Genomic DNA, 26,213 nt, shown 5'->3' with positions numbered 1-26,213 from the left:
TCACAAGTAATGTCACTGCTGGTCCTGCATACACAAAATGCAAAAATAAACAAGTTATACAATATGTGTAATATACAATACTATTTGCAGAGACATTATTTTCATATTTGCTGGTGGTAAGTGCTTTGCCCAAGGGCACAATGGTACTGGGTATAGAACATAGGAAATTGAAGCCAGCAACTCTTCGGCTGCAACTTCCTCCAGATTTCCCTGTCCGTCCTGGGACTCAAACTTTGGTTACTAGCCTGTTCCAGGATCTATTGGTGCTCTTGCTCCATTGTCAAGTCAAACAACTTTGAGGCTACAACCATGTTAATTAAGGCTCATCTGACAAGTCACTAAGCATACAAGCTTGCATCAACATGTCAGTGATATCAACTTACCATTATTTTGCTGTAAGGCAAAAGGAAGATCACCTTCCAAAAGGGCCTGAAAGTGTATAGATAACAGACCGTCAGCCACCTAAGGAAATTAAATAATGTGCCAAATGCCACCAAAAGGGGCTATTTATGCAGACAGGCGTTTGTCAAATATGGGGTTTATGATGTAAAAACTGTTCCCACTGGCTATTCACTGTCCCCATGGCAACATTGTGCAAGTTCAGTTTTGCTCAGGAGACAACTGTTTTGCAAACATCCATCGAATCAGAATTACCAGTATGATTCCAATTCTGGTTCATGAACTCATTGTGATGTCACACTGATTCATGTGCTAAAGCATGCGAGTGTTCCATTTCTTACCAGTTCCTCTGTGGTTTGTTATAAAAAAAGGTATGAACAAAGACTGAAGAAAATACAAGATAACAGACAAATGTGGTGACAACTTTATTCATGCTATTACATTTCTTCCTGAAAGCATGACAACATACCTAGGTAGGACAAACAATTTAATATATGATGAAAAGCAAATAAATAAAAACAACATTTATACTCTTTAAAAACAGCTTGTACTTACATCTAGTCAAATAGTTGTTAATCAGAATAATGTATCTACCCCACAGAAGTAGGCATTCAGAAAGAACAACTTCGTCAGATCATCAAACCACTCTTCTTCTTGATGTACCAATAGTATTTCAAGTCTTCACTCGATCCTAACATTCAATCAAAAGCTGAACCAGTCTTCCATACACAATTAAGGTGCTTGATTAGGAACAAAAACAAAATTAATTGTGCTCTACGATAACCTAGGAAACGGCTAATTACATCAATGGCAAACTACAGTGATTATTTATTAAGAAAATCAAGGTATATTTATATCTATGAAAGAGGGTAGTTTATATTAATTTGAGTTCATATTTCAAAAAGGTTCTCTAAAATGTAGGTAGGAATCATATTACAAAAGTTGTATTAAAAACAGGTTTTCATTAAATCTAGGTAGTTCTACAAACTCTTCAACTGAGTTTGATAGGCAGGGAAGTAAATTATCAAAACGCAGTGCCTTGCAGGTTATTAATAAATCCTCTATGTATATCATGAAAATGGATCAGATGGAATGTAAAAATTCAGTTGGTCAAATACAAATCAGCAGTAGGTAGGGATCACAAAACATTACACAACTCCCTCGTAGGCACAAACTGAGAGGAGTAAATTACTGATAAGGAATCACTATCAATCAATCAATATTTTACCAATTGGGAACAGAGTGGTGGAAGGAACTTAATATCTTAAAAATTACTACATTTCAGGGATATAAGCCTTTCAATTCACGTCAACGGATCACACACAACGGATCACAGTAAACTGGTCCAAATTCACAGATTGTACAGACTGCCCTCTAAAGGAGAACCTGGTCATTACAAGCTGGAAAATCCTGGAAACGCCACATTCTGGCTTCATCTCAAATGGCACCTTATTTCCTATATCAGGGGGATTCAACTCTTACCCGACAAGGTCCAGAGCCTGCTGGTTTCCTGTTCTACCTGATAATTTCACCCCACCTGTTGTCCCAGGTCTAAATCAGTCCATGACTAGAGGGGAACAATGAAACAAAACACAGTGGAACTGGCTTTGAGGTCCAGAGTTGAGTTTGAGGGCCCTATATAGCGCACTACCTTTGGACAGAGCCCTAGTAGTGCTATATAGGGGATTGTGATTAATCAGCAGATTTAAATGGACTAGATTCATGTCATAATAATACACACTATAGTGTTACAACAGGTCTAACTTTGAGAATAGAAGACTGGTCCCAGATCTGTTGGTTCAACTTCTCTGACTATCATAATTATTTGAGATCAGATTACTGAGAGAACTCTTTCAGAGGTTATCCTCATCCATAGACAGGAAAGTGCTATTACTTCATATACATTTACAGTTAAAAGTGGTTTGGAGGAGTCTGGAGTGGCATCGTGAAATGTTACATTGTCACAGTGACAGGTTGAATTCTTCCCCTCAACTGCACATTTGGCATATACTCCCAACAAAATGGTAAGCTAACACAGAAATGCATGACAGTGGGGTCTTCATCAGTAGATGGATGGTGAAGAGGAAGGAGAAACAGTACCATCTTCGGCTGGGGTGGCTAACCCTCCTCCTGGAGAGCTACTGGGTGGACACGTTTATCCCTGGTCTAACATTCTATATCCAACTGATCAGCTGTGTTAGAGAAGGGCTGGAACAAAAGCCTACACACACAGTAGCTCTCCAGATTTGGCAGGTTTCCTAGAGCCCTGATGAAAGACTAGCATCCAAGGACCCTCACCAGGACCGGGCTCAGGTAGGGCAGGGGGGCAAGTATGGGAGTTACTCTGGGGGTATTGGGGCATTAGACACCTTGGGCTGCACCCCCCTCACAGTGGTGGTGTTACCTCCACAGTCTACATACTGGTACATCTCATGAGTGACCTGCTCCATGTGGCCAAAGTACACTGTGGTCACCGTCACCCTGGAAACAGGATTATTCAATATATATTATTGACAAGTATTACAAGTGCATTAACAAGTATTACATGGGAGAATGGGAACCAGGCTTCTGTGGTCCTGTGTGAATATTTAAAGAGAGATGTGCAGACAGTACTTACTGCATCATAACCACAATGTTGTGCACCTTTATGGTCTGTAGGGTGCAGTAATCACTGGGAAATAGAAGAACAGACGCTTCAGTCAGATTGGCTGTTTCATGTGATAAGAAAAAAAACAAATCTTGTTCTCTGTCAAACAGTCTGGTTTCACAGAGTTTCAGAAAGGGACTTGAATGGAGCCTATTTGCTGATCTTTCAGTCCATCAGCATAACCGTTGAACCACCCCTCTACGTTGTGGATTTCATAGCAGGAGCAGCACAAGTGAAAGGCTAAACAAGAAATGAAGTAAGTTCGAGAAATCGGAAAGTATGAATTTAAGACAGGGGTCTTCAACCTTTTCTTGCCCAGGGACCCCTCCCAGGAAAACTGGTGAACCCAAAAATGTATTTTGACTTGCCCACATTATAATTGGAAGAGGAAGTGTAAACTCTGTTCACTAAGAGCAGCTGTTTAAAACAAAGGTTAGCCATGTGTTGCAAAAATGTATGTCCAAGTCAAAAAAGCTTACCGGCAGCACTTTTCACAGGTGCTTTTTTAAAGCCTACAGTTGAAGTCAGAAGTTTACATACACCTTAGCCAAATACATTTAAACTCAGTTTCACAATTCCTGACATTTATTCCTAGTAAAAAAATCCCTGTATTAGGTCAGTTAGGATCACCACTTTATTTTAAGAATGTGAAATAATAGGAGAGAATTATTTATTTCAGCTTTTATTTCTTTCATCACATTCCCAGTGGGTCAGAAGTTTACATACACTCAATTAGTATTGGTGGCGTTGCCTTTAAACTGTTTAAGTTGAGTCAAACGTTTTGGGTAGCGTTCCACAATAAGTTGGGTGAATTTTGGCCCATTCCTCCTGACAGAGCTGCTGTAACTGAGTCAGGTTCGTAGGCCTCCTTGCTCGCACGCACTTTTTCAGTTCTGCCCACACATTTTCTATAGGATTGAGGTCAGGGCTTTGTGATGGCCACTCCAATACCTTGACTTTGTTGTCCTTAAGCCACAACTCTGGAAGTATGCTTGGGGTCATTGTCCATTTGGAAGACCCATTTGCGACCAAGCTTTAACTTCCTGACTGATGTCTTGAGATGTTTCAATATATCCACATAATTTTCCTGCTCATGACGCCATCTATTTTGTGAAGTGCACCAGTCCCTCCGGGTGCAAAGCACCCCCACAACAAGATACTGCCACCCCTGTGCTTCACGCTTGGGATGGTGTTCTTCGGCTTGCAAGCCTCCCCCTTTTCCTCCAAACATAACGATGGTCATTATGGCCAAACAGTTCTGTGTTTGTTTCATCAGACCAGAAGATATTAAAAAGTTAAAAAATATATATATTTGTCCCCATGTGCAGTTGCAAACCGTAGTCTGGCTTTTTTTAATGGCGGTTTTGGAGCAGTGGCTTCTTCCTTGCTGAGCGGCCTTTCAGGTTATGTCGATATAGGACTCGTTTTACTGTGGATATACATAATTTTGTATTTGTTTCCTCCAGCATCTTCACGAGGTCCTTTGCTGTTGTTCTGGGATTGATTTGCACTTTTCGCACCAAAGTACGTTCATCTCTAGGAGACAGAACGCGTCTCCTTCCTGAGCGGTATGACACCTGCGTGGTTCCATGGTGTTTATACTTGCGTACTATTGTTTGTACAAATGAACATGGTACCTTCAGGCGTTTGGAAAATGCTCCCAAGGATGAACCAAACTTGTGGAGGTCTACAATTTCTTTGAGGTCTTGCCTGATATCTTTTGATTTTCCAATGATGTCAAGCAAAGAGGCACTGAGTTTGAAGGTAGGCCTTGAAATACATCCACAGGTACACCTCCAATTGACTCAAATGATGTCCAAATTAAATCTAGAATAGGCTTCCTATTTCGCAACAAAGCAGCCTTCACTCATGCTGCCAAACATACCCTAGTAAAACTGACTATCCTACCGATCCTTGACTTCGGCGATGTCATTTACAAAATAGCCTCCAACACTCTACTCAGCAAATTGGATGCAGTCCATCACTGTGCCATCCGTTTTGTCACCAAAGCCCCATATACTACCCACCACTGCGACCTGTATGCTCTTGTTGGCTGGCCCTAGCTTCATATTCGTCATCAAACCACTGGCTTCAGGTCATCTATAAGTCTTTGCTAGGTAAAACCCCACCTTATCTGAGCTCACTGGTCACCATAGCAGCACCCACCCATAGCACGAACTCCAGCAGGTATATCCTATTGTTCACCTCCAAAGCCAATTCCTCCTTTGGCCGCCTTTCTTTCCAGTTCTCTGCTGCCAATGACTGGAACGAAATGCAAAAATCACTGAAGCTCGAGACTCATATCTCCCTCACTAACTATAAGCACCAGCTGTCAAAGTAGCTCACCGATCACTGCACATAGCCCATCTGTAAATAGCCCATCCAACTACCTCATCCCCCATACTGTTATTTATTTTGCTCCTTTGCACCCCAGTATCTCTACTTGTACACTCATCTTCTGCACATCTATCACTCCAGTGTTTAATTGCTATATTGTAATTATTTCGCCACTATGGCCTATTTATTGACTTACCGCCCTTATTTTCACACGCTGTATATAGACCTTTTCTATTGTATTATTGACTGCAAATTTGTTTATTCCATGTGTAACTCTGTTGTTGTTTGTGTCGCACTGCTTTGCTTTATCTTGGCCAGGTCGCAGTTGTAAATGAAAACTTGTTCTCAACTAGCCTACCTGGTTAAATAAAGGTGAAACATTTTTTTTTTTGCTTATCAGAAGCTTCTAATGCCATGACATAATTTTCTGGAAATGTCCAAGCTGTTTAAAGGCACAGTCAACTTAGTGTATGTTAACTTTTGACCAACTGGAATTGTAATACAGTGAATTAGAAGTGAAATAATCTGTAAACAATTGTTGGAAAAATTACTTGTGTCATGCACAAAGTTGATGTCCTAACCCACTTGCCAAAACTATAGTTTGTTAACAAGAAATTTGTGGAGTGGTTGAAAAACAAGTTAATGACTCCAACCTAAGTGAATGTAAACTTCCGACTTCAACTGTATGTCAGATATTCCATTGAGTGTAACTGGCTCAATATATGAAGTTTACGTAATAAAGTTGACATCAGAATATATTATCCTCTTTTCTATTGTAGGTACGTAATAATAAATAAAAATCGGTTGCTAGCGATACATGCATACAAAAATAATATAAAAAAATGTTTCATGGACCCTCTGCAGTATCTCCGCGGACCCCTGGTTGAATACCCTTGATCTAAAAATACGTCTTCACATAAACATTATATGCTGAAGATCAGAATCAATTGGGCTTCCAAAAAACAATATGGTTCGGTGTGATCCAACATTGCAATTTATTGCATATTTTTCAAAGTCCCAACTAATCCAGCTATGACAGGCTCTCTGTCCCTCCCCAGCCTTTAGCATGTGCCCCTTTCAAGTCCCACTTTAGTGTCATGTGGTTTCCAGGCTCTATATGCGGTAACAAATGAGCCTGGGGACGAGGTTAAGCAAGAACTGAAAGGACTCCACACTGCAATCTGTACTCCCATAGGATTTATTTTAAACAACATCGACCATTAGGCTCCCAGTGTTATCATTATGCTAGTGCTGTAACGTGCTGTACTGGGTTGCGCTGTACTTACTACATGTAGCTCATCTCATCTGCTATAATGGTGGGAACCATGTAGTCAACCTGGGAACAACACAACACACAGGGTTGTGATCAAAAAGGTGACATGGGGAAAGAGTGCTCTAAGAACCAAAATAGGAAATTGACCCGAAATCCTCACTGTGACGAGGGATGCAGGACAAGGAAAAGGTGTCTGAATCTAGTACAAAAAAAACAAAAAAACAGCTAGGGGTTGTTGAATCTTGAATTTAGTGAAACTGGAGTTTCTGCTGCACGTCCAATAATGATCGTTGTGTATAAACCACACTACAGTGCAGTTAGCGTGTTATTACCAGTCATCGTTGTGTAATAACCACACTATTACAGTGCAGTTAGCGTGTTATTACCAGTCATCGTTGTGTATAAACCACACTACAGTGCAGTTAGCGTGCTATTACCAGTCATCGTTGTGTAATAACCACACTACAGTGCAGTTAGCGTGTTATTACCAGTCATCGTTGTGTAATAACCACACTAGTGCAGTTAGCGTGCTATTACCAGTCATCATTGGGTAATAACCACACTACAGTGCAGTTAGTGTGTTATTACCAGTCATCGTTGTGTAATAACCACACTATTACAGTGCAGTTAGCGTGCTATTACCAGTCACCGTTGTGTAATAACACTATTACAGTGCAGTTAGTGTTATTACCAGTCATCGTTGTGTAATAACCACACTATTACAGTGCAGTTAGTGTTATTACCAGTCATCGTTGTGTAATAACCACACTACAGTGCAGTTAGCGTGCTATTACCAGTCATCGTTGTGTAATAACTACACTATTACAGTGCAGTTAGTGTTATTACCAGTCTTCGTTGTGTAATAACCACACTACAGTGCAGTTAGCGTGCTATTACCAGTCATCGTTGTGTAATAACCACACTATTACAGTGCAGTTAGCGTGTTATTACCAGTCACCGTTGTGTAATAACCACACTATTACAGTGCAGTTAGTGTTATTACCAGTGGTGAAAGTAGAATTTTCAGGGCCTAATAATAGAATTACATATAGAATCCTTATTAATTGAATAGGATCTCCGTGTGCCTCTGTAACCGATGTGAAATGGCTAGTTAGTTAGCGGTGGTGCGCGCTAATAGCGTTTCAAATCGGTGACGTCACTCTCTGAGACTTGAAGTAGGGTTTCCCCTTGCGTTGCAAGGGCCGTGGCTTTTGTGGCGCGATGGGTAACGTTGCTTCGGTGGGTGTCAGTTGTTGATGTGTGCAAGGGTCCCTGGTTCGAGCCCGGGTTGGGGCGGAGAGAGGGACGGAACCTACACTGTTACACCTCGTCGTAAAGATGTCATTTAACTTGTAAAATGTATTACCTATTACTGTAGCATAAACACAACCAGTCCTGTTTTCATCCGATTGTCAAAATCCCTTCAAAGTGCTCCTATACTAGCTACCCGCCCACGTTCATCCACTGGCAACATATTACCAGCCTCCAAACAGTGGTGAATGGAAAGAGTCATCTGTTAGTGTAATGACATTTAGGCCAAAATGTATGCGTCCACTGCTGCCTGCGCGTCTCGGTGATGGCCACGGATCTCTGCCTTGGCAAAATGTCAGTGTTCTCGTCAAACCACATCACATTTTGCGGCACCTGTTTTCATGCCGCTGACATGCAGTAATGATAAAAAGTGGTGTAATAGCTTACAGTTGTCTTGACATTTTGTTACAATTATTGTGATAGGCTCATGCACCCCCGCTATATATTTTGCCTGGACGCTGTACTCCCCCCTGGTTATTGCAGAGTTGTTACCATGTTATTACAGAGTTGTGTACCTGCTCCATGCCCAGAGGACTGATAGCAGTGCTGTTATTGATGCGGGACTTCCCAATCACCGTGTTGAAGAACTGGACCTGGGCTGTGATGTTAGACACCTCTACACTGTAGTAGTTGTTATTGGTGATGTTCAGTGTGTTCTGGAATGAAGAAGAATATTTTTTAATTTTATGATCACAGAAATTCATCTTTTCACACAAACACACAGGAAACCAGAGTTAGCCAGTGCAGCAACCCTGGTGCAGTTTAGGAGTTAGGTGCCTTGCTCAAGGGCTCAATCGCCAGGGATGGCAGGATACCTAGAATCCCACTATATTTGTGACCCAACACATCTGCCCGAACATGGGCAACCTTTGGAGTAAAGAATATTTGAAGGAATTGATAAGGAAAAGCAGTCTCCTCCTGTGACTGTCCTACTTGATCCAAATCATCATGGTGTGGTTAGAACAGAGGAGAGAGGCTTACTGTCACGTTGAGATAGACAATCCTCTTATCCTCATCGTAGGTGACGAAGACAGACTTCACGCCCCCGTAAGAGACGTCTATGGTACGAGGGAATAGGAAGAAAACAGCCAGGCTGGACAGCAGCAGACACACAGCCACTGAGGCCGTCACATACAGCTTCCTGTGAAAGAGAGCCAAAGGCAGGGTCAGAAGTAGCAGGATACAAAGAATATTGCAAGAAAGGAATAGTTACTTGCAAAGTTGCAGTCACATGGGAAAACATTATTGTGACGTTTAGCCTATAGCTACCAACCCAACAACAACATTCCACTTACGTTCTCCTGGGCCTGAGTCTCTGGTCACTGTATGGAATCAATGCCACCAGCTGGTTCTCTTGGCCTGTGTAATGCAAGGAAATATTTAAACTAATCATCTGACATAACTACAACATTACAGCAATACTAGGAATGTAACGATTCACCAACAGGCATCAGTCCCTGGTTCAACTGTTTAAGATAGGAGTGCATCGATTCGCGGGAGCCCAAACCGATCCAAATATGGCATGAATCGGTCAGAATATAATTTTTTTTTTTTAAATTGCAGACCGCCGGTTCACTAATGATTTTTAAAATGTATTCGTAATTGTATGCCCCCCATCCAAAAATAGCTCTAAATCTTGTGACTGAAATGATGCTTCCTCTCCTTCAGCAGCCTATCATTGATCTCCAAGTCAGATAACAACTGTGCACACAGAGCGCCGCAACTCAAGGCAACGAGAGCCTATCCCTGATCTAATTTTTGTATATCTGCGTGGCACCTTCAGCACTTAAACAATTGTAAAATGGCTTTCGCAATGTCAAATCATAAGCTGTATTAGTTAGGTGACAAATGTAATTTGGGTAATTGTTAACAAATGCGCTGTATGGTGTTTTACTGGCAGAGTGAAGGCTACTGGAGTGGACACAACTCACATCTTGCTGATTGAACATTTTAATGCTAATTAGGGCTTTTCAATTGCCAGGTTCACCATAAGATATACTGTACCAGTCAAAAGTTGACAACCCTACTCATTCAAGGGTTGTTCTTTATTTTTACTATTTTCTACATTGTAGAATAATAGTGAAGACATCAAAACTATGAAATAACACATATGGAATCATGTAGCAACCAAAAAAAGTGTTCAACAAATCAAAATATATTTATAGTTCAGATTCTTCAAAGTAGCCACACTTTGCCTTGATGACAGCTTTGCACACTCTTGGCATTCTCTCAACCAACTGCATGTGGTAGTCACCTGGAATGCATTTAAATTAACAGGTGTGCCTTAAAAATATATTTGTGGAATTTATTTCCTTCTTAATGCGTTGTAACAAGGTAGGGGTGGTATTCAGCAGATGGTATTTTACCAAATAGGACTAAGTCTATATTTTGTCAAAAACAGCTCAAATAAGAAAAGAGAAATGACAGTCCATCATTACTTTAAGACATGAAGGTCAGTCAATACGGAAAATTTCAAGAACTTTGAAAGTACAGTTGCAAAAACCATCAAGCGCTATGATGAAACTGGCTCTCATGTGGACCGCCACAGGAAAGGAAGACCCAGAGTTACCTCTGCTGCAGAGGATAAGTTAATTAGATTTACCAGCCTCAGAAATTGAAGCCCAAATAAATGCTTCAGAGTTCAAGTAATGGACACATCTCATTATCAACTGTTCCGATGAGACCGTGTCGAATTGCTGCAAAGAAACCACTACTAAAGGACACCAATAAGAATAAGAGACTTGCTTGGGCCAAGAAACATGAGCAATGGACATTAGACCGGTGGAAATGTGTCCTTTGGTCTGATGAGTCCAAATTTGAGATTTTTGGTACCAACCCCGTGTCTTTGTGAGATGCAGAGTAGGTAAACGGATGATCTGTGCAAGTGTGGTTCCCACCGTGAAGCATGAAGGAGGAGGTGTGATCATGTGGGGGTGCTTTGCTGGTGACACTGTCAGTGATTTATTTAGAATTCAAGGCACACTTAACCAGCATGGCTACCACAGCAATACGCCTGGTTTGCACTTAGTGGGACTATCATTTGTTTTTCAACAGGACAATGACCCAAAACACACCTCCAGGCTGTGTAAGGGCTATTTGACCAAGGAGAGTGATGGAGTGCTGCATCAGATGACTGGCCTCCACAATCACCTGAGCTCAACCCAACTGAGCTGGTTTGGGATGAGTTGGACCGCAGAATGATGGAAAAGCAGCCAACAAGTGCTCAGCATATGTGGGAACTCCTTCAAGACTGTCAGAAAAGCATTCCTCATGAAGCTGGTTGAGAGAATTCCAAGAAGGTGTAAAGCTGTCATCAAGGCAATGGGTGGCTACTTTGAAGAAACCATTTTTTTTACATGTTTTTTTTTAGGGATGCACGATATATTGGTCGAGCAGTCATATGAAAGAGTAAGAAAGTTTCAGCGAGACAACTCAAAAGGCAAAATCCATTAAAGCCAAGATAATGGAATCAATTTCCCTTGATAATCAACCGTTCTCTGTCGTGGGTGATGTTGCCTTTCGCCGACTGGTCGAGCACCGGTACACACAACCAAGTGCGCTATTTTTCAAATGTTGCCCTATCGGAGTTACACAGTAATAGCGTCACTGCTATTGGCTTCACGACATACATACTAACGTAAACTCACTCACTTTTGTACATCGCCTTGGTCCGTACAATTGACCTTATTTTAGCGCTACAAAAACGTAATACTTCCTAGATCAACTGTAATGTCAATACCATTGTAAAGCACAATTTCTCCCCTTTCCAACAAAATCAATGACATGAGCTCCACGCTGCCTGTTTCTGCATAATTCAACAAGGCAATGAGCTCGTCGGGTCTTTTTAAAAATGGCGGGTGGGAAGCAAAACTAATGCGTGATAGTGAGAAGGACAGATGTCGTGTGTGAAAACTTATTTTCCACTCGATCTGTCCAACTTACCACCTTATCGCCTCTAAAATGTAAATAAAACACTATAAAGAGTTTATATAATGTGTCATTACATACCTATTTCAAGGTTTGTGTCGAATTTCAGTCAGGTTTTTAGGGCGGTGCTAAAGTGATCTTCAGAAGTAAACAGCGGCTTTGAGAGTCATGATCGCATGCAGTGATGACGCAAAAAATGACTAGGTATCCCTCCCTTACCCCTGTCACTGTTCATTTCTTGTTTTTAAACAATGAGAGAAGTGCTACACCTGGTGGAGAGAGATTGTAATACAGAAATAGTTGCTTTACGCGTGCTGTATGTTACGGCATGATACGTCACGATGTAACGGAGGGTCAGTTTTTTCAACTTTTCTCCAATACTATAGAGCCATTACCATGTCGATCAACACTTGAATAGAAACGTAGTTCACACCCCAGATTTTGAAGTCAACACAGTCGCTACAGTCCCATTAGTATTCCTTGCAGCCTCGTTTGAATGTCGCGGTTGCGCACATTTGTACGGAATGGGGTGAGTTTACGTTATTGAATGCCGATTGGGTCTTTGCTGGTCAAAAAAGATACAGTAGCACTGTCAAATCTGAACAAAAAAGTCTGCAAACAAGTAAACACCGGCCACGAACGATGTGTTTTCAATACCGCTTTGGTAATAAAGTAATCTCATATCATTGCTATGCAGACGACACACAATTAATCTTCTCCTTTCCCCCTTCTGATAACCAGGTGGCGAATCGCATCTCTGCATGTCTGGCAGACATATCAGTGTGGATGACGGATCACCACCTCAAGCTGAACCTCGGCAAGACGGAGCTGCTTTTCCTCCTGGGGAAGGACTGTCCGTTCCATGATCTCGCCATCACGGTTGACAACTCCATTGTGTCCTCCTCCCAGAGTGCTAAGAACCTTGGCGTGACCCTGGACAACACCTTGTCGTTCTCCACTAACATCAAGGCGGTGACCCTCGTGAGGTGACCCTCATGACACTGCCTCACACAGGAAGCGGCGCAGGTCCCAATCCAGGCACATGTCATCTCCCGTCTGGATTACTGCAACGCGCTGTTGGCTGGGCTCCCTGCCTGTGCCATTAAACCCCTACAACTCATCCAGAACGCCGCAGCCCGTCTGGTGTTCAACCTTCAAGTTCTCTCACGTCACCCCGCTCCTCCACTCTCTACACTGGCTTCCAGTTGAAGCTCGCATCCGCTACAAGACCATGGTGCTTGCCTACGGAGCCGTGAGGGGAACGGCACCTCCGTACCTTCAGGCTCTGATCAGTCCCTACACCCAAACGAGGGCACTGCGTTCATCCACCTCTGGCCTGCTGGCCCCCCTACCTCTGAGGAAGCACAGTTCCCGCTCAGCCCAGTCAAAACTGTTCGCTGCTCTGGCACCCCTATGGTGGAACAAGCTCCCTCACGACGCCAGGACAGCGGAGTCAATCACCACCTTCCGGAGACACCTGAAACCCCACCTCTAAGGAATACCTAGGATAGGATAAAGTAATCCTTCTAACACCCCCCCCTAAAAGATTTAGATGCACTATTGTAAAGTGGTTGTTCCACTGGATATCATAAGGTGAATGCACCAATTTGTAAGTCGCTCTGGATAAGAGCGTCTGCTAAATGACTTAAATGTAAATGTAATAATTTGGTCAACCACAACTTCTGGGCTAGCTAACTTTAGCTTGGTACCTAGCAAGCACCAATACAACCAGCCTGAAAACAATAACCAGTAGAAACTGCAGTCATTTTCATTATTCTTAGCAATGATTTAGGAATATTAGCTAGGCAGCCACTTGTTGAACTTCAGTTCATGAAAATGTTATAAGCAGCCAGCTAGCTTCATCTGGCTAGTGAGGCTCGACAGGACCGAGTTACGTGTTGTGAAGCTAGCCATAATAAGGATTAGGCACACTAGTGGAATTTGTGGTTTGCCTTCAAATAAAAGTATGTAATTGACAGTGATGCAAATTAATACAAATAGTAGAATTAAGTCATACCTATATTTTGAAGGCTACCCGCAAAGTCCGCTGTTGTGGCTAATCCTCATTGTGGCTAGCATCACATAGATGGGTCTGACCACCATTAATCAAATATGAAGTGTCTTATGAATTAGGGTTATTTTAGATGACACCTAGCTATATAGTTAGCTAGCTAACTATAGCTACTGAAACAGATTGTCGTTTTGCTATGTTTTTGGGGAAGAACATTGTTTGCATCCATGAGCTAGATAGCTTATTTTTTTTATGACCAGCACTGTAGGTGCACGAGACAACTTTACCAGCATCATAGCATAAGTATCGATGAATCGTTGTGACATGAAATACGAGTGATAGCGTAATCAATGTGTAATAACTACGTTAAATTAGTGAGGTGTTAAATTAGTGAGGTGCAGTCATATTCAGGTCCTGATTGGTCAACAAGCTTAATTGACACGTCAAATAGTGTTATTTGACACATAAAATAGTGTTAAATAGTATATTTTTTGGCACGCAAAGACCCAAAAGGAGTTCCATAGAAATCCTGGTTGAGAATGAAACGACTGAAAAAAATGAACAATGAAACAGAACAGCAAGTAAGTGAAAGAAATACGTTTTGATTATGTTTTACTGGTAATGGGAACATACGTAAATGCCAACAAAATAACTTCTTGGTCAGTGCGGTGTTTGTGTGTGTGTGTGTGTGTGTGTGTGTAACCTTTATTTAACTAGGCAAGTCAGTTAAGAACAAATTCTTATTTACAATGACGGCCTACCCCGGCCAAACCTGGACGACGCTGGGCCAATTGTGCGCCGCCCTATGGGACTCCCAAACACGGCCGGATGCGATACAGCCTGGATTCGAACCAGGGACTGTAGTGATGCCTCTTGCACTGAGATGCAGTGCCTTAACACACACACACACACACACACGGTCGCAGCGGTCTATTTAACTGTACTAGAATGCTTAAAAGGAGGCTAAAATATTAAATACCGGTTATCGGTATCAGGGTTTTTGGCAAGGAAAATATTGGCTATTGGTATCAGCCAAAATATGTCATTTCGGAGCATCACTACTTTTTTGGTTACTCAACTGCATGATTCCATATGTGTCATTTTATAGTTCTGATGTCTTCACTATTATTCTACAATGTAGAAAATAGTCAAAATAAAGTAACATTTGTAGGTGTGTCCAAACTTTTGACTGGTACTGTAGTTTTGATTTAAACTATCAGTGCATTTGGTCATTTTTACATGAACAGGGTGAACAACAATCAATTTGGCGAGTTGCACTGTAGGCCTACGGTCAAACGGTCAAAACCATTCACTTTTGAGACGGGTGAAATCCAAAACTGTTCTATATTAACTGGCTGTGTCATAGCTAGAGCCTGACCGATAAATAATTTCACCGATTTCATTGGCCAATATGGTATTTTACCGATTTGACGATAATTCCACAGATATTTGAAAAATAGGATGAAAAAGGCAAATATATATTTAAAAACTTTATAATTATGTTAGGAGGCTCAAACAATAGTGGTAAGTCACTTTCTCAGCAAAAGCTCTCACAGTGCTATCCTGGTTCCAAATACATGTGCTTCAGGGAAGCAAACAGAGCTGTGAAGTAGCACCACCTAAAACCAACTTGGGCACAGAGGATGGGAAAAACAACTAGAGCAGGCTCTCACCACTGGTGGGTGTGATGACATGATGTAACGTCATCAAACAAGTGTATGAACATCTAGTTCCAGAATTCAAATACTTTTCGGTTTTGTGTGCCAAAACTAAGACTACTGTGTGGCCTAGGGAAAAATCAAGGAAAATAGTCAGGTTATTTGTCAGAGCCATGAAGGAGTGACTGCACAGCTGCAGTGTTTTTCCCATGAAAAACAGGGGTTATTATTTGACTGCCTGTGCATGCATGTTTGTGTTCATGTGTCAGAATCTGTGCGTGCATTAGTGCGTGTTCAAACGTGGTGTTCCTAGTTGTGGATTGGTGCTGGCCCTCAGAACTTCTTCTCCAACGCTATTGACACCTATGCCGCCGCCTTGCGGAAAAACTCTTAGAAATATTTTTTTCTCCATAAGATTTGTTTCATTAAATTGTAAAATAATCAATAAAATGGATAGATTGGTATCGAATCAGGCTTGAAAGGAGAGATTCACATCACTAATCATTATAGTACATTATTATTCCTCAAAGGGGAAATTCACCAGGCTCTGGGGATAAAATCATAAACTACAAACACAGCTTTGATTATAGTCTACGGGCATAGCATGTGTCCTTCATATGCCAAATTCAGTCATTGGTCTCATTCCCTCAAGCCCACAGAGTGAGTTGGAGTCACACTATTCATTATCCACAAGAGAGCACCCACGTGGTTTTCCATACACATCAGCACTTCAACTGCCGTCTGACTATGATCCTGAGCTGATGGTATAGCAGCTTAACTAAGTTATCTGAGACCAGGCTTGTAGTACTCTACTCCTCCTGTTTACCTCTAGGTATCCTCCCAGTGCCCTGGCAGCTGGGACATGTGACGCTGTCCCGGCCTGTGAACTCTACGTAGGGGAACTGGGACACGTCCTCTCTCTTCCCATCATTGTCCTGTGTGGTGGTCAGGGGGTCATCGTAGCATGCCTGCTTGGACAGGAGGGAGAAGGCCGTCCCCATGGTCACACCTGGAGGAGGAGGGGGTCAAAGGTTACTTGTTGGCGTTTGACAAGTTTTAAAAAATATATATTTATATTGGAATGCTAAGACAATCAAGGCCTTTTAAATAATGACATTTATCCTTCTGTTTTCTTCAAGAGTACCTTGATGGGAGAACTACAGCAGCTTGCAAAAGTATTCACCCCCTGGCATTTTTCCTATTTTGTTGCCTTACAACCTGGAATTAAAATAGATTTTTGTGGGGGTTTGTATCATTTGATTTACATAACATGCCTACCACTTTAAGGATACTAAATATTTTTTGTGAAACTAACAAGAAATAAGACAAAAAAACAACTTGAGCGTGCATAACTATTCACCCCCCCAAAGTCGATACTTTGTAGAGCTACCTTTTGCAGCAATTACAGCAGCAAGTCTCTTGGGGTGTCTCTACAAGCTTGGCACATCTAGCCACTGGGATTTTTGCCCATTCAAGGCAAAACTGCTCCAGCTCCTTCAAGTTGGATGGGTTCCGCTGGTGTACAGCAATATTTAAGTCATACCACAGATTCTCAATTGGATTGAGGTCTGGGCTTTGACTAGGCCATTCCAAGACATGTAAATGTTTCCCCTTAAACCACTTGAGTATTGCTTTAGCAGTATGCTTAGGGTCATTGTCCTGCTGGAAGGTGAACCTCCGTCCCAGTCTAAAATCTCTGGAAGACAGACCAGGTTTCTCTCAAGCATTTCCCTGTATTTAGCGCCATCCATCATTCCTTCAATTCTGACCAGTTTCCAAGTCCCTGCCGATGAAAAACATGGTGATGGTGTTCTCGGGGTGATGAGAGGTGTTGGGTTTGCGCCAGACACAGCGTTTTCCTTGATGGCCAAAAAGCTCAATTTTAGTCTCATCTGACCAGAGCACCTTCTTCCATATTTTTGGGGAGTCTCCCACTTGCCTTTTGGCAAACACCAAACATCTCTTTGTTGCGCCTCTGATTAATGCCCTCCTTGCCTGGTCCGCGAGTTTTGGTGGGCGGCCCTCTCTTGGCAGGTTTTCTGTGGTGCCATATTCTTACCATTTTTTTAAATAATGGATTTAAAATGGTGCTCCGTGGGATGTTCAAAGTTTTGGAGATTTTTTTATAACCCAACCCTGATCTGTACTTCTTCACAACTTTGTCCCTGACCTGTTTGGAGAGCTCCTTGGTCTTTATGGTGTTGCTTGCTTGGTGGTGTCCCTTGCTTAGTGGTGTTGCAGACTCTGGGGCCTTTCAGAAAAGGTGTATATATACACTGAGATCATGTGACAGATTGCACGCAGTTGGACTTAATTTAACTAATTATGTGACTTCTGAAGGTAATTGGTTGCACCAGATCTTATTTAGGGGCTTCATAGCAAAGGGGGTGAATACATATGCACGCACCACTTTTCTGTTTTAAACAAGTACTTTTTTTCATTTCACTTCACTAATTTGTACTATTTTGTGTATGTCCATTACATGAAATCCAAATAAAAATCCATTTAAATTACAGGATGTAATGCAACAAAATAGGAAAAACACCAAGAGGGATGAACACTTTCACAATGCACTGTAAGTCCCACAAATGTTAATACATTTTTCGTTTAATAAGTGAGGGCCATCATCCCCTACATTTTCTTACTGGTTGCTTGTTAGAGCAGCGCTGGAGAAAACAACTTCTTTGCTCGCTTTGAGGACAATACAGTGCCACGGCCTGCTCCCAAAACCTGCAGGCTGTCCTTCACTGCAGCCAACGTGAGTAAAACATTTAAACGTGTTAACCCTCACAAGGCTGCAGGCCCAGACGGCATCCCCGGCCGCGTCCTCAGAGCATGCACAGACCAGCTGGCTGGTGTGTTTACGGACATATTCAATCAATCCTTATCCCAGTCTGCTGTTCCCACATGCTTCAAGAGGGCCACCATTGTTCCTGTTCCCAAGAAAACAAAGGTAACTGAGCTAAATGACTATCGCCCCGTAGCACTCACTTCCATCATCATGAAGTGCTTTGAGAGACTAGTCAAGGACCATATCACCTCCACTCTACCTTACACCCACTCCAATTTGCTTACCGCCCCAATAGGTCCACAGACGACGCAGTCGCAATCACACTGCCCTAACCCATCTGGACAAGAGGAATACCTATGTAAGAATGCTGTTCATCGACTACAGCTCAGCATTTAACACCATAGTACCCTCCAAACTCGTCATTAAGCTAGAGACCCTGGGTCTTGACCCCGCCCTGTGCAACTGGGTCCTGGACTTCCTGACGGGCCGCCCCCAGGTGGTGAGGGTAGGTAACAACATCTCCACCCCGCTGATCCTCAACACTGGGGCCCCACAAGGGTGCGTTCTCAGCCCTCTCCTGTACTCCCTGTTCACCCTTGACTGCGTGGCCATGCACGCCTCCAACTCAATCATCAAGTTTGCAGACGATACTACAGTGATAAGCTTGAATACCAACAACGACGAGACGGCCTACAGGGAGGAGGTGAGGGCCCTCGGAGTGTGGTGTCAGGAAAATAACCTCACTCAATGTCAACAAAACAAAGGAGATGATCGTGGACTTCAGGAAACAGCAGAGGGAGCAGACCCCTATCCACATCGACGGGATAATAGTGGAGAAGGTGGAAAGTTAAGTTCCTCTGCGTACACATCACGAAAAAACTGAAATGGTCCACCCACACAGACAGCGTGGTGAAGAAGGCGCAGCGGCGCCTCTTCACCCTCAGGAGGCTGAAGAAATTTGGCTTGTCACCAAAAACACAAACTTTTACAGATGCACAATCGAGAGCATCCTGTATCACCGCCTGGTACAGCAACTGCTCCGCCCACAACCGTAAGGCTCTCTAGAGGGTATTGAGGTCTGCACAACACATCACCGGGGGCAAACTTCCTGCCCTTCAGGACACCTACAGCACCCGATGTCACAGGAAGGCCAAAAAGATAAATCAAGGACAACAACCACCCGAGCCACTGCCTGTTCACCCCGCTATCATCCAGAAGGCGAGGTCAGTACAGGTGCATCAAAGCTGGGACCGAGAGACTGAAAAACAGCTTCTATCTCAAGGCCATCAGACTGTTAAACAGCCATCACTAACATTAAGTGGCTGCTGCCAACATACAGACTCAAATCTCTAGCCACTTTAATAAAGGAAAAAAATTGATGTAATAAATGTATCACTAGCCACTTTATATAATGTTTACATACCCTACATTACTCATCACATATGTATATACTGTACTCTATACCATCTACTGCATCTTGTCTATGCCGTTCGGCCATCAGTCATTCATATATTTTTATGTACATATTCTTATTCATTCCCTTACACTTGTGTGTATAAGGTAGTTGTGAAATTGTTAGGTTAGATTACTTGTTAGATATTACTGCATGGTCGAAACTAGAAGCACAAGCATTTCGCTACACTCGCATTAACATCTGCTAGCCATGTGTATGTGACAAATAAAAATTGATTTGACTTGACCAGCTCTGAAACCGGATTGCATAGCAGATAAGGTACGGTGGGATTCGAGATGGTCGATGATCTGTTTGTTCACTTGGGTTTCGAAGACTTTAGAAAGGCAGGGCAGGATAGATATAGGTCTGTAACACTGAGTCTAGAGTGTCTCCCCCTTTGAAGAGGGGGATAACCGCGGCCGCTTTCCAATCTTTAGGAATCTCAGACGATACGAAAGATAAGTTGAACAGACTAGTAAAGTAAATTCACCCCATTCCGTACAAATGTGCGCAACCGCAACATTCAAACGAGGCTGCAAGGAATACTAATGGGACTGTAGCGACTGTTGACTTCAAGATCTGGGGTGTGAACTACGTTTCTATTCAAGTGTTGATCGACATGGTAATGGCTCTATAGTATTGGAGAAAAGATGAAAAAAACTGACCCTCCGTTACATCGATGTACAGCACGCATAAAGCAACTATTTCTGTCTTCCAATCTCTCTCCACCAGGTGTAGCACTTCTCTCATCGTTTAAAACAAAAAAATGGACAGTGACGGGGTAAGGGATACCTAGTCATTTTTTGAGTCATCACTGCAAGCATCATGACTCTCAAAGCAGCTGTTTACTTCTGAAGATCACTTTAGCACCGACCTAAAAACCTTCAACTAGGTATGTAATGACACATTATATAAACTCTTTATAGTGTTTTATTTACATTTTAGAGGCGATAAGGTGGTAAGTTGGACAGATCGAGTGAAAAAAAAAAAGCCGTTTTGCCACACACATCTCTCCTCACTACCACGCATTAGATTCGCTTCCCCACCCGCCATTTTTAAAAAGACCCGACGGATCTTATTGCCTACTTGAATCATGCAGAAACGGGCAGCGTGGAGGTATCGGCATTAATTCTGTTGGAAAGGGGAGAAATGGTGCTTTACAATGGTATTGACATTACAGTTGATCTGGAAGTATTATGTTTTTGGGCGCTAAAATAAGGTCATTTTTACGGACCAAGGCGATGTACAAAAGTGAGTGAGTTTACGTTAATAGGGGTCGCGACAATGGCGGCGGATAATTTTAGGAAGAGGGTCGAAATTGTCTAGCCCAGCTGATTTGTAGGGATCCAGATTCTGCAGCTCTTTCAGGACATCAGCAGTCTAGATTCGTGTGATTGCTAAATAACGTTAGCCAATTAAGCTCAATTGCGTGTCCTCATTCGGTTAGCAAGAGTCATTTGACTGTCGACTGGTTTGTAAACTAGCTAGCTGGTTTGTAAATAAACTATCATAAAATAAGCTGGCTAACGTTAGCTAGATAGCGAAAATGGCAGCAACAGGATAACGTTAGCAGGTTAGCTAACGATATTAACAACAGCGCAGCAGTTTGATTTGCACTGGAATTAAATGACACGACATATATTTAACTGCATGCTATTCATAACGGTAAATTAGTATTGTCCATCTTACCAGAATACGAGTTATGTTTTTCCTTGCAATCGTTTAAGGTTATGCAGTTCTTGTTTATCTATCAAACAAACTGACACTCTCAGTGCATTTCAGATGATGACGCAACTGTCTTTTTCTTAGATGTTTAACGGCGGTGTGCATCCAACAAATGTTGCATTACCGCCACCTACTAGACTGGAGTACAACTCCCTCATACTCTGTTTGAAAAAATAAATAAAATACAATCTACCACAACTCTGACATTTTTTTTAAATAAAAATAAAATAATTATAAATAAAACTACCCTACTCCAATATTTACATCTACTTAATCCTACTTCAGGCCAACAACCTGAAAGGATGTGACACCACCACTTAACACACACTGCAACTCCTCTGATCTCAAGTCTTGCACACCCATATACCTCTCTGCAGCTGCCACCACAACCTAAATTTTCTGCGACTTATGTTCCATCCCTGCAGTACAGTTGATAACCATTGCAATAAAGGCTAAAAATCCAATCTTACTGAAACGCATATCACTTGTTGGCCTATCCCTCTGTACTGGTACAGATCTACAACTCACACCACTCCTCTCAGGATCCCTCCCCCTTGACCCATCTTCCTCTACTTTCTTCACTGCCTCAGCATATGACAACTTCTGCACTACTCTAACCCTGGAAACCTCAACCTGTCTCTCTCGCTCCGGACATTTCTGATCCCCAGCCCCATGGGCACCCCTACAATTAACATATATCACTACTTTCCCAAATTCTACACATTCCTTATGTCTCATGCCCTTCTGCACACTTCTCACACCTAGGAATGTCCTTCCTACACACCGCTGCCACATGCCCATAAGCTTGACACCTGTAGCAACGTAATGTAATTGGCACAAAAGCTCGTACTGGATAACTTATATATCCTAATATCACTTTGTCAGGCAAAGACTCAACATCAAAACTCAAAAGAACAGACAATGACTCAACTGTTTCACCACTCACACCACCCTGTCTGCGTCGCTCCAAACGACATCACAAACACCGGGAATCTTCCCCTTCAGTTGGTCAACTTTACAGCTACCCCAGTAATTACTCCTTCAATGGCGGTCTTTTCTTGAGATCAAAACAATTCACATTGCTTGCCCCCATTCGTTTAACATGGAGCGCCTGCTCCCTCTTACCAGCAGAAACACTTCTGGTTACCCTCACTGATTCCACAGCACCCAACTCTGTTTTCACCCACCCTGAAACCACAAATGAATCAGCCAAAAGGCAAGGGTCCACTTTTTTCAAAAACTTCACTCCTACTGTCACAGATTCATCTTTATCCTGACCTTCGGTGCAAGCCTCGGGCTCTGAGAACTTCAACAAACCTACGACCTCCGATACTAAGCCCTCATTCACTTCCATTTCTCCTTCTGTCTTCAGATCACTCTGCTTACACTTTCTACCGTTTTTCTTTAACAAACCATCTCCCTTTTTTCTGCCATTTTTAACCAACTCAAGCTCACCCTCCTCCTCCCTCTCTCTTATACCTCCCCTGCCTCTCTTTTTCCCTCCATTCCTCCTCTGCATTCCAAGTATACGTCTCCTTATGATAATACTGCACTTCTCCTGACATCTTGTTCTCGCCTTCTCAAGGGACGCCATTTAACCGTCTGTCACAATCTCCGTACAATCAGCACGAACCCCTCGGAATGTAGCGCTCAACAGTGCATCCCACTTGTAAAGCAGCTGCTTCGTCTTGATGTACTGCTTTTTCGATGTAACTGTCAGCTGAGGAGTGGTCAGAAAAGTTGTAATCACAAAAATAAACAAATTCATAAATCATTATTATTATTATTATTATTATTATCACCACCTCGGTCAACGCCTACAGTGAGTCCTTGGTCAATGTAAATCCTTGGTCTTTATTCCAGTTTAAAGATTACATGAGTAACTTTTCCACCTGCTCCGCTAAAAGTTTTGCGATTATGCTGCGGGATTTAGAGGTAATTTGCGGTTTAATACGGTACCCTGCGTCACTACTTCATTGCTCCAGACCAACACAAGGGGGAGTTAGAGCACTAATTATGCTTTTGGGTCCTACTGTGTCTCAACCTGATAATGAATGGGCGACATAAACCTAAATAGAAACTGATAATTGTGCACGACTTCAGTATTACTTACTAATACTGTTGTTACACTAAGGTTTTAATTATTTTATTTTGTTAGGATTATTTGGCTCTTACTGTAGTACTGTAGCCCACTCCCGACCAGTCATGTTGTACAGCGCCTGAGTGGCACAATGGTCTAAGACACTGTGTTGCTACAGATGCTGGATCAATACCTGTGCCGGCCTCGACTGGGAGACCCATGAGATGACTGTAGGTTTTTGCTTTCTTTCCCTCTAAAAACAGAAATAAATCATTCTAAATGACACTGGCTTTATTTACGAATTAGAAACAATGTCTCACCCCATGTTTAAGAATGACCTTTTAAATCGATAATTTTACATTATTTGAAAATGAAATCATCCCCAAAATATTATTTTTTAAACAAAGCGATTATTATTAATTTAGAATTATATAAAAGCCCCTTGGATATTCTCACAGATATATTATTAACCCTGTTATTAGCAGGACAATATTTATTGGTCATATTGGTCATGGCTCCCGAGTGGCGCACAATGGGATTGCCTTGCAGTTCACCAGCTGTATCCAATGAAACAGTGGTGGGCGCGCGAGGTTCAAGCCACGAGGGCAGGGGACCCCCACCCCACCCCACTGGGTAGCACAGAGCAACACTTTAAGGGGCATTGCACTAATAACGGCGCTGACTAGGGAAATGTTCCCGCTGTTCTTAGTGCCAGTCTGCACGTTCAAACTAAAACAATGTAACTAATAATGGCGCGAAAAATGCCCCTTTGATATGAATTTGGAGGGCAGATCTTATTAAATATTAGAGCATTAAACCTCACTAAAGGCATCACTCAAAAGTTTTACTCAAATCCAAACTGGATTTAACTAAAAATTACATGAAAAGCACACATTTGTAAATCCCAAACTCTAAAAGTAATTGGAAAGGTACATACAGATTATTTGTGACATTGTGGTTACAATAAAGAATGTAAACAATATGCTGTGTTTTTATTTACAGTAGTGACAGACAGCTGGTGGCATTTTGAAAACAGGTTTTCAAACACTTGTAGCCCGATTATAAGGACAACAGACTCTTTATAACCCGGCTACTGTAGTTGTGAACATCCCCCCCACCTGCAAAAAATGACATTGCGCCCGAAGAGAAGAGATGAAATGCACATTGTTTTCATGAAGCCAGCTTCTTTCTATGGTGCTACCCGTTCCAGGGTTAGGACCGTAACCACGAGAGGACTTGAGAATGAGCCGGTGCTGAGACGATCACCAAAACTAAAGGTATTTTGGTTTCAGTGCATTTTCTTAAAACCAAAATGTATATAGCCTATCAATGTGTAGTCATACTGTGTAATAAAATCGATAAATAAAGGTTAAATAAAAAAATATATATTTTTTTTTATTGTGCACTAAAAACGCGAATGTGTTTTTTGCAGAGCATACAAAATGCCGACAATCATCCGTGGAGATCAGTGGACAAACGGCTGGACAACGGGCCGCACCGAAAAAACACATGGTTGCCAAGAAAGCAGTTAGTTTTACTACATTCTTAAAATGTGTACGCAGCATTTGTGTGTTGGAGTCACTTTTAATTCTTAATTGATCTACCATTTCTATCATAGGCCACTGTAACCAATGGGGGCTCAGGGCGGTACCATTCTGCTCATCTGATTTGATTTAGATTTTATTAGGATCTCTTTTAGTTCTCATTTGGAATAATCTTCCAAGAGTCCTTAAACATTAAAATACAATTTTTAATACGATCACATTTTCACATATAACACGCTGTTACAAACAGACATAATACACTAACATATTGACCAGATAAATACTCTAACAGTCTAAAAATATAGATTGATTCTTCACCTATCATAGTCCACCACAACATTCCTATGGTTTTAAAGTATTGTTTAAATGTATATATATTGAAAGGTTTCTGGTTTGCTCAGTTAAATTATTTATTGCTCTAAATCGAAATGTTATTTTGCCTATTTGTCTTTTCTGTCTGGACAATATATTCCTAGCATTTACTGAATGTCTGTCTCTTACCAACTGAATACCGTTGTGAATAGAGTTTGGCCATTTTAAAATTATGTATATTATGAAATAAAATAACCATGTTTTTTTTCAATTCTCTTGTTGATTGATGACCAACCAAGAGCATTGCGCATGACTACAACAGAAGAACCATATCTCCACCTTAAAACAATCCTTGCTGCTTTGCTCTGTAGCCTCCTAATTTCACTTGCTTATGCATTTCCCCAGACCACAGAACAGTAGTTCATCTGACTCTCAATTAATGCTTGTATTATTTGCTTAAGAATCTTTACTGGTAAAAATGTACCTATCCTTCTGATCGTGCATGCAGTTAATTTTTTTTTTTTACATAGATTAGCTATTTGAGACGACCATGACAAGCAGTTCTCTAGCTGCACTCCCAGTTGTTTTGTTTCTGCCACTTCCTCAATTTGTACTCCTTCCATACTTAATTGTATCCCCATGCGGTGTTGGCCTTTTCCTGGTGGAACAGACCAATATAACTTTGGTTTTCTTTGTGTACATCTACACGTTCCGCTAGCGGAACGTCTGCTCCAATATCCAATGA

The 26,213-nt window shown here is 41.9% G+C and overlaps 1 protein-coding gene and 1 long non-coding RNA gene across 3 annotated transcripts; one reads left to right on the top strand and one right to left on the bottom strand.

Annotated features, from left to right (window-relative positions):
- Positions 1–809: 809 nt before the first annotated feature.
- LOC115173805 (transmembrane protein 106B) lies at positions 810–21,625 on the bottom strand. 2 transcript variants are annotated; one of them, XM_029732229.1, is made up of 8 exons: positions 21,497–21,625; positions 16,390–16,572; positions 9,263–9,326; positions 8,949–9,108; positions 8,483–8,623; positions 6,670–6,719; positions 3,017–3,070; positions 810–2,880 (listed from the first exon to the last, which is right to left on the bottom strand). In XM_029732229.1, exons 2-8 carry the CDS (start codon positions 16,562–16,564, stop codon positions 2,739–2,741), a joined length of 786 nt encoding a protein of 261 aa, XP_029588089.1. In that variant the 5' UTR covers positions 16,565–16,572; positions 21,497–21,625; the 3' UTR covers positions 810–2,738. The 2 variants fall into 2 exon arrangements, with proteins under 2 accessions (XP_029588089.1, XP_029588090.1); XM_029732230.1 differs by lacking the exon at positions 21,497–21,625 and adding an exon at positions 16,708–16,777.
- LOC115173806 (uncharacterized) lies at positions 20,412–25,235 on the top strand. The gene is made up of 3 exons (XR_003871667.1): positions 20,412–20,699; positions 24,615–24,889; positions 25,045–25,235. It is a non-coding gene; the product is annotated as an uncharacterized LOC115173806 (long non-coding RNA).
- Positions 25,236–26,213: the final 978 nt, after the last annotated feature.

The sequence above is a fragment of the Salmo trutta genome, chromosome 34 (genome assembly GCF_901001165.1).
Source record: "Salmo trutta chromosome 34, fSalTru1.1, whole genome shotgun sequence".
In the NCBI taxonomy this organism is placed as follows: Eukaryota; Metazoa; Chordata; class Actinopteri; order Salmoniformes; family Salmonidae; genus Salmo; species Salmo trutta.
Note: the sequence above shows the minus strand (reverse complement) of the source record. Positions and strands in the feature narration are given on the sequence as shown.